Source organism: Mustela nivalis (genome assembly GCF_964662115.1).
Source record: "Mustela nivalis genome assembly, chromosome: 2".
Lineage (NCBI taxonomy): Eukaryota > Metazoa > Chordata > Mammalia > Carnivora > Mustelidae > Mustela > Mustela nivalis.
In genome coordinates this window covers 1,047,042-1,059,149 of record NC_139021.1, presented here as the reverse complement: position 1 = coordinate 1,059,149, position 12,108 = coordinate 1,047,042, and the positions used below count along the sequence as shown (strand labels likewise).

General features: G+C 67.3%; 2 protein-coding genes across 4 annotated transcripts; one reads left to right on the top strand and one right to left on the bottom strand.

Annotated features, from left to right (window-relative positions):
* Positions 1-1,848: 1,848 nt before the first annotated feature.
* On the bottom strand, positions 1,849-4,055 carry LOC309858769 (nicotinate phosphoribosyltransferase-like; the record flags this gene model as incomplete). The annotated part of the gene is given in 10 exon segments (XM_082719071.1): positions 1,849-1,965; positions 2,057-2,164; positions 2,283-2,437; positions 2,534-2,636; positions 2,722-2,802; positions 2,900-2,984; positions 3,292-3,432; positions 3,511-3,707; positions 3,946-4,007; positions 4,010-4,055. Coding segments are annotated over 10 exon segments (1,041 nt in total). The 3' UTR covers positions 1,849-1,902.
* Positions 4,056-6,945: 2,890 nt separating this feature from the next.
* On the top strand, positions 6,946-11,908 carry LOC309859609 (gasdermin-D-like). 3 transcript variants are annotated; one of them, XM_082720502.1, is made up of 12 exons: positions 6,946-7,138; positions 7,225-7,687; positions 8,555-8,776; positions 8,933-9,125; positions 9,692-9,860; positions 9,997-10,099; positions 10,278-10,340; positions 10,632-10,700; positions 10,820-10,995; positions 11,078-11,219; positions 11,316-11,389; positions 11,490-11,908. In XM_082720502.1, exons 1-12 carry the CDS (start codon positions 7,028-7,030, stop codon positions 11,739-11,741), a joined length of 2,037 nt encoding a protein of 678 aa, XP_082576628.1. In that variant the 5' UTR covers positions 6,946-7,027; the 3' UTR covers positions 11,742-11,908. The 3 variants fall into 3 exon arrangements, with proteins under 3 accessions (XP_082576628.1, XP_082576630.1, XP_082576629.1); XM_082720504.1 differs by lacking the exon at positions 6,946-7,138 and having other exon boundaries at positions 7,511-7,647; positions 11,493-11,908; XM_082720503.1 differs by lacking the exon at positions 6,946-7,138 and having other exon boundaries at positions 7,511-7,647.
* The last annotated feature ends 200 nt before the right edge of the window (positions 11,909-12,108 follow it).

Genomic DNA, 12,108 nt, shown 5'->3' with positions numbered 1-12,108 from the left:
CTGTGCGCCGGCAGGTAGACGAAGGGGGGGTTCCGCCGTGGCTGCCCCTGAGAGGGGGCCCCAGGACTCACCGAACAGGAGGGACTGTAGTCTCAGAGCTAGGACCTCGGCCCCAGAGAATCTCTCGTGCCCCAGCCCGAGAGCGGAATGAATGCCGGGACAAAGCAGCCTGCGCCCCACACGTCCTCCATCCTCCCAGCTGGCGGGCAGAGGGTCTTGGGGGGCACAGCAAGCTGGGGGTGGGCACAGGACCACAAGCCCGGGGACGCACTGTGCAGGACACAGCCTGCGCTCCGGGAGGGTGGTGGGCACGACGGACCTGGGGCGGAAGGGGCCGGGTGCCGCCTGCCCGAGCCCTCCGCGGAGCCCGGGGCCTCCTTTCCAGAGCGCATCTCTGGCCGGCCGTGCCCTGCTTGGTGACGGAAGCGCGGCCATCACTCAGCCCAGGTTTCGTCTCCTGGGCGGCGGCCCTGGGGGGCTGGGCCTGCTTCCGACCTCAGCGGCCGTTACTGAGGGGAGCGTGGGGCTCCTGCCCCAGCCTGGGGCCCAGATCAAATCGGAGCGTGGGGCTCCTGCCCCAGCCTGGGGCCCAGATCAAATCGGGGGCTCGCAGGACGTCCCCGCACACACCCGCTGCCTCGAGGGACACCGAAGGCGGACACCCAGCCCTGCCCCCATCCTGGGAGCTGCGGTGCTGCCGGACAGGTGACTGGCTCGAGCCCCCAGGCCCGCACGGCCTCCCAGGACACCCCCAAACAGCCCTCTCCTTTCCTCTCGCAGCCTCCCTCGGGAGTCTGAGGGCCCCGGAGGTCGGTGACACGTTTCGTTAGTTCTAAACGGACACACCAGACCATACCGTCTGCTTCCACACCGACGCGTGCGCTCTGCCTGGCCCGCTTGGGCCTCCAGGACCTAATGACCTTCCTGCCTGAGCTCCGGAGCTTTCTCTCCGTCTCAGGTGAACCGTGCCTTCCCTGGCCGTAAACATGGACCCTGAACCAGCCTGACTCTAACCCCCGGCGGGCGGACCCTTACTCCTCGCTGGATACTCACTGCCTTATCTACCATCCCAGACTGAGCCAGACGCCGGGCCAGGCCATGGTCATTGATATGGCCCGTAGACTAAAGGACAAGACCGATACAAAGGGAAAGTTAAGCAGGGCTTTATTTCGTGCCAAGCATCAAGAATCAAACTGGAACCCGAGTCACCCTAGCCGGCGCACACCTAACCGGGTTCATCCACACTGGAGCCGGACCAGCCCAGAGCTGCTCAACTCTTGGCTGGCTCTAACACACCCCCCGAACCTTCCTCTCCTTGGTAAGGCTGTGGGGTCAGGAGCTGGCTTACCCCAAGGCCGGCCTGGCTGGCCCCATGGCAGATGGTGGCGCCCAAGAGCACAGGCTTCTCCTGGGCTTGGCAAGCACGAGGCGTCCCGCGGACCCCTGCACGGGGTACCCGTACCCGTGGCCGGCGGTGGAATCTGGGGCCACGCCTGGATCCCAGAAATCCCCCAGACCCTCTGGCTTCCTCTTCCCCAACCCGTGGCTCTGCCTCCCCGGCCTCCTGCAGTAACCGCACCAGCTCCTAGGTGGACACCATGAGCCGCCCTTTCCCTCCGGCCTCAGACCTGGCCCCACAGCCCAGCTGCACAAGCCTCCGACGGCCAGCCTCGGCCTAGCGCCCGGCCCCCCTCAGACCCCCGCCCCGGGCCGCCTCCCCACCCTGGCAGAGCCTGGGCCTCCCTGGGAGCTGGAACCCAGGCGCTGACCCCCGAGGGCAGCCTCCCTTGCAGAGCCTGGGGGTCCGGTGAGCGGCAACACGGGCAAAGAAAGACACAAGACAAGGCGGGCAGGCCAGAGAGTGACTCGTGTTGGTCTGTGGTGGCCCTGACCCCGGCGTGTTCATGAGGACCCTCTGGCCAGCAGGCTGGCCACCAGGGCCCGGAGCTTATCAGACAGCGCCACCTACAGGAAGGAGAGAGGATAATGGGTGGCCACGGGGAATAGAGGGGAGGCTGGGGGACAAGGGGGCGGGGTGGGGGTGGGGAGCACCTACGGGGTAGGGGGCAGGCTGCTCCAGCCGCTTGTGCTCCGGGCTCAGATGGCTCAGGGACAGCTGGGCGAAGGCTCTCGATTCGGCCAGAGATGGGAGGGGCTCACACAGCTGGAGGGAAGAGGGAAGGCCAGGGCCGGGTCCGCGGCCAGGGTCAGGGTCAGGGTCAGGGGCCAGGGCTCCACCTGGGTTGGAGCAGCAGACTAAGGGAGGAGGTGGAGGCGGCTACCTGTCCCCGCTGGACCCAGAGTCTCAGCAGGGGCTCCACACGGGCAGGCTTCACGGTCCAGGCTTCCTGGGCCCCTCGAGGCCAGACCCTGAGCTCTCGGCCAGCCTGGGGGGGTTGCTCCTCCGCCAACTGCAGCACGTCCAACAGCGGAGACCCTGAGCGTGTGCCGCGGGGACTTAGGGTCAGAATAACGCGGGGGGCCTGGGGACTTGAGGACCACGGAGGCGTGGGAGGCGTGGGCCGGGTCTCACCATCGGCGCGCAGGAGCCGGAAAGCGGCCTTGCTCCCCGGGAGCGTCTGTTTCCCGGGGTCCTCGGTCAGCTTCATGCGCGGCTGGCCTCCCACGGACACCAGCTGCAGAAACGGGTTTGCCGGACTCTCCTCCCCCGGCCAGTGGTCCCTCAGGCCCACCCCACTGGGTCCCAGATCCCACCCCGACCTTATAGACGCAGCCCAGGGAAGGCTGGCGGGGACACGTGACCACGCTGGTGCCGATGCCAATGACGTTGACCTCACTGCCCTGGACCAGGAGAGAGAAGGTGGCACGGAAGCCTGTCAGCGTCTGCAGGCCCAGGGCCCCCTGAGCCCCCCTCTGGCCCGCCCCGGCCCTACCCCACCTCCTGGGCCAGCCGGGCCAGCTCCTCCTCGCCAATGTTGTTGCTGACGGCGATGGAGATGGATTCCAGCCAGGGCGTCTGGAACCTGCGATGGGGGCAGCCCCTCACAGGGTCCCTGGTGCACCGATCCGCTCTCCCTCCCCGGTTACGCACCCCTCCCTCACACCTGACCGTCTGCCTCCGGCCACAAGGCCCCGGACTTTTGCTTATGAGCCCTCGGGCGAACCCATCCCTGATTTCCCTGCCAAGGTCCCGATGTCTCTACTCTGGCAGCAACGGGGTCAGACCTCCTCCCTTGGGGAGAGACACACTGCTCCCTCCTCGGCCCCGGCCCAACGCCCCCGCCCCCAAGAGGATCTCTCCGTGGGCATAAGCCGCCCCAGGGGACTCACTGGGCAGAAACGTTCCTGAAGACCCTGCGGATCTCCTGGGCCTGCTGGAGCAAGTCCCCGCTGTCCAGTCTCACGCCCACCGCTCGGTAGCCCAGCTCCCCCAGCGCCAGGGCCACTGCCAGAAAGTTAGGGACGCCGCTCCTGCCAGAGGAACGAGCAGGTTCCAGGAGGGCCGCGGCTGCTCTGCAGGGCCCACCCAGGGGAGAACCTGGGCCTCACCTCTGCACACTGTACGTGTCCAGCAGGCCCTGAAAGGCCCGGGGGAAAGCCAGGGCATAGGCCACAAAGGCCGCCCGCTCCCCCCGGTGGGGCTCCCGCACCCCCAGTCCCAGATGGGCACACACGCGATCCAGCCACGCCTCCGCACGAGCAGCCAGATCCACTCTGGGGCCCTGGCCGGCAGCCGGGGCCAACGTCTACGGAAAGGGCTCAGTGAAGGCCGTGCAGCCCATGGGGCAGGGTGAGGACCGCCTAACCCCTGGCTGAGGGCTGCCCGCTCCCCACGCAGCACTGGGGCTACCTGCCCAGGGGCTCAGCTGAGCCGGGCCGACCACCTGCCTGTGCAAAGCTGTGGCCAGACCGTCCTTCCCCGGGCAAGGACTGGCTTTGGGGTCTGCTTTCTGGGGCGCAGCCGTGGGAGAGAGAGGTACTGACCGGGTCAGGGGGCACCTCGGTGCCCAAAAAGGACGTGATGAAAGAGTGAGCCAGGGTTCCCGCACGGGGACGCCCCGCAGCTGTCCTGCCAGCACATTGGTGCTACACATGCACCCCTTGGGGACGCCCCTGCCCACTCCTTCCCTCTAGATAAACAGGCCGTTGGGAGTCCTCAGGTGGGAACAGGTGGTCGGCGGGCCGGGACCACTCCACCACGGGTGCCCCCTCACCTTTCCTCCCAGAGGGAAAAGAGCATAAGCTACTGCAGAAGACAGCCGCCCTCGGGGACCCCAGGGACCCTGCTTCACGCCGGCATCGCACCCCACCCCCAACCCTCACTAAAAGCATGACCCTCAGACTCTCTGAGCCAGATCCTTCTGGAGAGAAGTGTTGGGGTCTACGGTTCCCTGGATCGCGGCATTTCCCCAAGGCTCTTGGGGACCTGGATGGGTGGGTCTCGCGGAGACCTTCCTCAGGGCCCAGCACTGAGCAGACCTCTTCTAGGGGCCCGCCGGTGACTCCTCCCCTGCCGCCCCAGCAACGCCTGGACTCCATCCAGCAGCAGTGATGGCTTCTCCCAGCCTGGGCAGAGGGGGACCCAGAAAACCGGAAGCCAGAGCGAGGGGGCCGCTTCCTGGAGCAGAGGCCCCGTTGGGGTGGGACCACCCCGTGGCGTGGATTCTGTGGTCCCCACCCCAGCAGGCAGAAAGCTCAGGAAACCCGAGACATCACAGCAGGTCCCGCAGTAGGGGGCTTTCAAAGGAAGCTGCCTTCCTGCCGCTCACACCCCTCCTGAGTCCAGGGGCGCCCCTGAAGTGCCCCTGAACCGCCAGGGCCCCCGCTCGGGTGCTGGCCCATTCCCCAGAGATCTCCCCTACGTGGGCCAAGCAAGTGCTGGGCAGAGGCACCCCAGCACCTGGGCTACCGACGGGGTGGCCACCGTGCTGAGCAGGAGGGATGACCCACGGGGGACTCCGTCCCCACGAGATGGGACTTCTGGGACTTCGTCTGCGGTTGGCCCTGCAGCGGCATTGGGTCAGAGGTCTCGAATCCTGATAGCGTCTGCTTTTTGGAGCAAGGGCTCCCGGGGGTCAGAGGGTGGAACAGAGATGTGGGCAGGTTGGAAGGTGATTTGGTCAGGGGTGGGGGTGGGGGCGGGAGAGGTAGGGAGGGGGTGGGGCAGCCCCTGGAGGAAGGGGAGCCCAGCCCCCGGGGCAGCCTGTGGAGAGCATGAGCAACGAATGCCCCGCGAGGGCACGGGTACCTCAGGAAGCTGGGGAATGTCCCCGGAAGAGTCAGCACTGGGAGGAGCTGGTCCTGGGCTGCTCCCCCTTCCGGGGCGGCTGGGGTGGCGACGGGCTGCACAGGGGCCCGTCACGGACCCAGCAGAACCTGGGGTCCCTGGCGCCGGCCCTGGTGCCCAACACCCTGAGCCTGGAATGCAGCGGTCTCGGGCCACTGTCCTGTTGGGGTCCGTCATCAAAAGAACGAGACTGAGAGAAAGAGAAAGTTATGTAAAGCCTTATTCTATGCCAGGCAGTAGACCTTAGTTAGACTGATAGGCCCGGGCCCCTCCCGATCTCACGGGCCAGGTGGTTTTATAGGGCATAACCGCAGACCCAGGTACGCGGCTTCTATTGTGAAGGCGTTTACTCCTGGCATGGATACCCGGAGACACACCAGGAAGTCGGGGGCGTTTATTCCCGGAATGAAGTCCGTGGATGTAAACAACAACTCGGCTACCTAGGCAACATGGAGTCGCTCTGGCTCAGCAGCCCTCAGAGTTAAACAGGTTTTAAAGAGTCCCATCTCCTCCGTGATGGGGCGGCTCCCTCCAGAGCTCTCTGGGTTATCTTTGGGATCTCAATGGCCTGTGTGTTTGCCCAGGGTTGGGCTCCCGCACAGCAGTGACTGCACTGATTGCCACAGCCCGCCCTGCCCCAGGCCCTGCCGGCTCTGGCCGGCTCCTGCCAGCCCCGCCAGCCGGCGGATGGAGGCAGAGTCCCTGGGTGCAGCAAGTGTCCTCCATCTCAGGGTGCCCAGACGAATATGCCCTCCATGGCCCTCAGTCTGGGGTCATGGCTTGCCTTCAGAGACGTGTGTCCTCCCTGGCTGTGGACCCCCAGGGCAGCCCCACCCACTTCAGAGTAACACAGGGTGGGCTTGAGGTGGACATGGTGTCGCCCCAGAGCTCCTGGCCCTCGCCCTCAGTCCTGGTGGCCCCCTTGCTCTTTCAAAGGGAATCAGGGAGGGGACAGGGCGCAGGGCCAGCACCTCCCACCTTCTCTCCAGCTCCTCTCCCCGGCTGGCTCCCTCCTGTCCTGTCACGCTGACCTCTGACCTCCGTCAGAGTCAGGAGTCTAGGCGTCCCGGCGAGAGCCCCTGGGCTTGGCAAGTCCCTCTCACTCTGGTTATTGCTGGAAAACTGGAAACGGGGCCAAGGAACTGCAGCAGACTCACCAACCCCCGCCCCGCCGCACCCAGCCCGAGGTGTCGCAGCCCCAGGAAACGGCCTCAAGACAGGCGGGAACCGTGGGCCACCCTCCGTGGTCACCGTGGCCCACATGGCCCAGGTGCTGCCCCTCCTGCCCGCCGATGGCTCCTGCCTCACGCCCGGTCCCCCAGAGGCGGCTGCGTGCAGGGACCAGGCAGGGACCAGGCAGGACAGCCTTCTGGTACCCGCAACCCCAGGTGCGGGACAGGCCTGCGGCCCCCCAACCCGAGATCGCACACAACACATACAAGCGTGTACAGACCCAAACACGCGCATGAGCACACACGTGGGGCCCCTGGGGGGCTGTTGGCTGACCGACGGCCTGCCGCTCGGGTCGGGCCCCCGCAGTCGTGGGAGCGATTCCCGCGTCAGGCTCCCCGCTGGACCGGGCTCTGCTGCTCCCTCTGAACTTCCCTCTCATGCTCACTCGCTCCCATTCTCTCAATAAATAAAATCTTAAAAGAAAGAAACAAACCGTGTACACGTCAGCCGTCACTCCCCGAACCCGCAACCCAGCGACCTCTCATCTACTCTGTCTCTAGGGCTTGGGCCGGCGTTTGAGGCTCATCCGGGCCCCGGGCTGTCAGTATGTCCTTCCCTCCCTCCTGGGTCTTCCCCTGGACGAGGTCCCGAGCCCGTTCCTCGGCTGCTACGTTTTGGTGTTTCAGGGGATGCCGCGTGAGCCTTCGTGGAGGGCTGGTGCGTGAACAGACGCTGCTGTTTCTGTTGAACCCACGTAGGAGAGGAGAGGGCGAGGCTGAGCGTGCCTGTCTGCGGCCCCGCAGGGTCCCTCTGCCCCCGCCCCCCTGCTCCGTGGGGTCTGTGACATGGGCCGGCAGGCGTGGAGTGGCCTCAGGGCGAGGCCCGGCTGGCGGCTCCCAGCTGGGTGTGGATGTGCACATCTCCACGGCATGGGCCGTCTGCGCCCTCAGAGCGGTGTCTGTTGCGCTCGAGCTGTGAGAAGGAAGCCACGGGAAGTACTTCCCGCTGGAGGGGGAGGCGAGGGCGCTGGGGCGACGGGTGGGGCCCCACGGGGTGCACTGGAGGGGGCGTTTCTGGGAGGGCCGGCCAGTCACGTCACTAGACTCAAGTTTCACTTTTGGGTCTGGGCTCCCGCAGCCGTGCACTTCCCCGCACGCTTCCCAGCTCCGGTCTGCAGGGCGGACTTGCTTCCCGTGGTGGGCCCGGAACCAGGGGTGACCGTCGCGGTGAGCTGCAGCCCACGCCCAGTGCCGGCCCCACTGCCTGGTGAGGGGGAGCTCAGGCTGAGTGGGGGCGATGCCGCCCCTTTTGGGGACCACGTGGTCCCAGCACGCTCCCAGACCAGCTTAGGGAAGCCTGGGGCCTCTGGGCTCCCAGTCTGGGTTTGGGTTCGACCGCAGGGGGGGCCCCTTCCAGGTACCCCGTGGCCCACTCTGAATCCAGATCAGGAGCGGGGCTCAAAGGTCACCGGCTGGCGGGAGTGGTCGGGAAAGGCTGGCTGCTCTGCTTGGGCGTCCTGGGTCAGGCCTGCTGTAGGCTCTGGTCCCTGAAGCCTCAGCCTCGGGCTGGGGGCTCATGCAACTCTGGGCACAGGAAGAGCGTTAGAGGGCATCCCTGGAAGCTGGGGACCCTGTGGCAGAGCCTCGCTGTGGCCCCTTGCCAAGTCCCCGGAAGCTTGGTGGGCCCTGCTGCTTCTCCAGCCCTCTGAACGCCTCACCCAGGGAAATGGCTGCAGTGTGAGGCGGGGTGCAGCCTGAGAGACCTGCCCTCCCCTGCCCCCCTGCCCAGAAAGCACTAAGAGTCCCCGGCTCTCCTGGGCTTCCCGTGGGCACTCCGGCCACAGTACGGAAGGCGCGGGTGGCCTGAGTCCCACAGAGGCCTGCGAACCCCATCCCAGCCTAGAGGCGCTCAGAAGCGCCAGGCGCAATGCCGGGGGGTCACGGGGCAGACACTGTTCCTGTGCTGAGTGGTCAGCAGCGGGAGTGGAGCTTTCTGCCCGTCAGAGGGTCCCAGGCCGGCCTGGGGAGGAAGAGAGCTCCCTGCCGGTGGAGGCATCCAAGCAGCAACTGGTGCCCCCATGCCCCACTGTTCTAGCCCTGAGGGCAACACGGCTGGCCCATCTGTCCCCCTCAGGAGCCATGGCATCTACCTTCGAGGGCGTGGTCAAGAGGGTGATCCGGGAGCTGGACCACGGCGGCCAGCTGATCCCCGTGGCCAGCCTGCAGAGCTCTGCCGGCTTCCAGCCCTACTGCTTGTTGCGCAGGAAGCTCCCAATGTCGCCGTTCCAGAAAGTCCGCTACACGGGCATCAACCTGTCCATCAGGGACATTCTGGAGCCTGGCGCCCCAGAACCAGGTACCCCGTCCGCGGGGAGGGGAGGGACGGGGGGCCTGCTGCCCGCGCCGCGTCTCTGGGCTTTCAGCCTTCCAACAACAGAGCCTTTCCAACCCTCTGCGCGGGCGGGCGGGGGGCCGACGGGGGGACGGGGCCTCAGCTCTGGTCTGGCTCTAGACGTGAAACAAAGCACGCCCATCCGCGTCTTCGACTGCACGGACGGGGAGGCGCTGGGCGGCGGGGAGCTGGAAGCCGCGGGACAGGGGAGGCTCGCGGGCAAGGCGTCGGTGTCCGAGTACCTCAGGATCTCGATGGAAGTGTGCACACGGAAGGTGGACCCCAACGTCTGGGACGCCATGAAGCGAGAGAGGTGAGCCCCCGGGCAGCCCCCGGGTCACCAGCCCGGGGCATCAGGAGTCACCAGGTGGCCGTGAAAGGCCAAGGGTCAGCACGGGGGCCGGGGTGGGGGAACTGCAGGCCCCAGGGGCACGCGGAGCCCGGCAGAGGGGGAGGAGGCTGCCGAGGAGATGGGTGACGGCGTCCTGAGGGCCGGCGTGGCCGGGCAGAGCCGAGCCCACATGCAGCAGGGGTGACGAGGAACAGCAGTGCAGGGTCGAGTTTTGAAATTTCAATCCAGGGAGGGGCAGGGAATGGGGGAAGGAGCAGCTAGAAGAGCAGCGGCCGAGGGGCGGGTCTCTCCAGGGTCTGCCGGTGTCCACGGAGCACTCCTGGGTCTTGTGCCTCCCCCCACCATGGCCCACCCCCCAGGAACACTGTTGGGAGCCCCCAGGGAGGGAATGATGGGAATCCCGGGCCTAGCCCCCCCGGAGGTCCTGGGCTCCTGGGCCGCAGCAGCCCCCAGCAGCGTGGCCCACAGCGGGGGAGGGCAGGACCCCCCGCACCCCCCACAGCCTCCAGGTCAACCACCTGCCACAGGCGCCTGCGGCAGCCCGAGCACAAGGTCCTCGGGCAGCTGCGCAACTGCAAGAGCGACGTGTTCGTGGTGACAGAGGTCCTGCAGACGCAGGAGGAGGTGACCGTCAGCCAGACCCAGAAGCACGAGGGCTCCGGCCAATTTGCGCTGCTTGGAGCCTTATCTTTCCAGGTGTGCGGCGAGAGCTGGGAACTGGGGAGGGGTCGGGGAGGCCAGCGGGGTGTCCCCAGGTAGACCCCCCCACCAGCAACCAGCCTCCTCAGCCCATGACCTAGAGCCCAGGCCCGAGCCCCTCTCCGCCCCTCAGGGCCAAGGCCAGGGCCGCCGGAGCCGGAAGAAGAAGGTCAGCATCCCCGCGGGCACCGTCCTGGCCTTCCACGTGGCCCAGCTGCTCGTTGACCCTGACTGGGGTGAGCTGGGATGGGGGTGCCTCCTGCGGCCCTGGCAGAGAGGCGAGGAGGCCCAGCTTCCCGGGCGGCCTAGGAGCCAAGGTCGGGCCTGGGAGGGGGCAGGTTAGACCCCGGGGGTGAGGCAGAGGCTGGGGTCACTGGGCGACCTGCCCCCATCTCTGCTCCCACCGGGCTACAGATGTCCTCCTCTACTGGGACAAGATGGGCAAGAGGCCGAAGACCTTCAGGCCGCCCAAGGAAGGTGAGGTGGGCGCCTCCCGACCAGCCCCGGGCCTTTTGCGCAGCCCAGCTCGGCCAGCAGGCCCCGGCCGGGGTCCCTGGTGCCTGAGGAAACTCACTGGCACTGGGGGCAGGGGAGCTCTATGGACACACCCACACCAGCCCCCCTCAGCTTCTCTCCAGCCTTGCCCCAGCCTCTCCCCTGCCTCGGCCCAGGCTTGCTCCTGCCCTGGGCTGCCAGTGTTGTGTGGTGGTTATGGACGGTGAGGCCCTGGGACCTGCTCCCGGCCCTGACTCGCCCTGACCCGCCTAGACCGCCAGCTGGTTTTTGAAAGCCGCACAAGCGAACACTTTTACTCCGGACGCGAAGAGTTACAGTCAGGTCAGACAACAACAGCTCAAGAAGCCCGGGAACGTGGGTGGGCACCCATTTCTGCTCCCTGGGAGTCTGTCCTTCCCAACCAGGGTTCTCCAAGGTCAGTCCTAATCCTCTCGCCGTAGACCAGTTGGCTGAGGTCGGTCCTCCGTTCACGGGAGACTTCCAGGACCTGCAAGCAGAGGTGTGGGCCCACGTCCGGGCCCTCCGGGGCTTGTCCCGGGAACTGTGCGGGCAGCTGCTGGCGGGGTTGGCGCAGGTGCTGCGGGAAGAGCGGGCCCTGCAAACTCTGGAGGACGAGGTGAGCAGCCCCGGGACGGAAGGGCCTGCGGGAGGGGCCCGCGCCCACCGCACGGACTCACCGGCCGGCCTCGCGTCCCCAGCTGGAACACGGCCTGAGCTGTGGGGTGGTGCCCACCCTGGAAGGTCCAGCGGGCGCCGTCCTGGAGTGCCTGGTGAACAGCTCCGGGGAGCTAGAAGGGCCGCTGGCGCGCCCTGTCCTCTACCTGGCGGAAGCACTGGCCGGTAAGAGGCTCCTGCGGTGGGGCCGGGCGGGGCAGGGGTCGGGGCTTGTCCGGCCAGGCCTTCTGGAACGCCCTCTGAGCGGAAGTCTCCCCCCAGTGCTGACTGAGACCCAGCATGCGGTGCTCGGGAAGATGCTGGAGACCGGAGAGCTGTCTGGGCGGTTGGACCTGGTAAGACACATGCGGGTGGCTGGGCGCAGGGGCTCCTAGGAAGGAGCGATGGGGGGAGGCGGGCACGCGCAGCTCACAACAACCTCCCTCCCCATTCTAGCAGGTGGGGAGCGTCTTGGAGCAGAGCAGCCCCTGGCAGCAGCGCAGGGACGTGTCCCTGCCGCCAGAGCTCCTGGGGAGCGGCTGGGGCCCGGAGACGCCTGCCTGGGTCCTGCTGGAGGAATGTGGGCTGGAGGTGCAGGCGGACGCCCCCCAGGTGCGCTGGGAGCCAGGGGCCCAGGACCTCACCTGCGCTCTCTTCGCCTGCCTGCTGCTGCTCCTGGGGCTGAGCCCGGACAGCTGCTGGGGCTGAGCTGCTCTCCAGCTCCCCTGGGCAGCTGCAGGGACACGGGGGTGGGACACAGCTCGAGCCCACCCCACCACCCCACCCCGCCAGGGGCCGAGAGCCCCAGCCAGCCCGTGGCCAGTTCGTCCCGGGGCCGTGCGTTGAGAGAGTCAATAAATGTGGTGTACGACGGAGAGAGGCTCACGGAGTTGAAGCGGCCCCAGGACCGGGCAGGGAGCACGAGGGCTGCTCTGGGGGTGGGGCTAAGGGGTCTGCCAGGTGTTGGGACCCGGTCCCGCCGGAGAGGACCGGCCACGCAGCTGGGCCCCGGCCCTCCCCTGAAGGCCGGCAGAGCAGCTTGCCTGGGAAACTTGAGGACGCCCGGCTGTGGCCT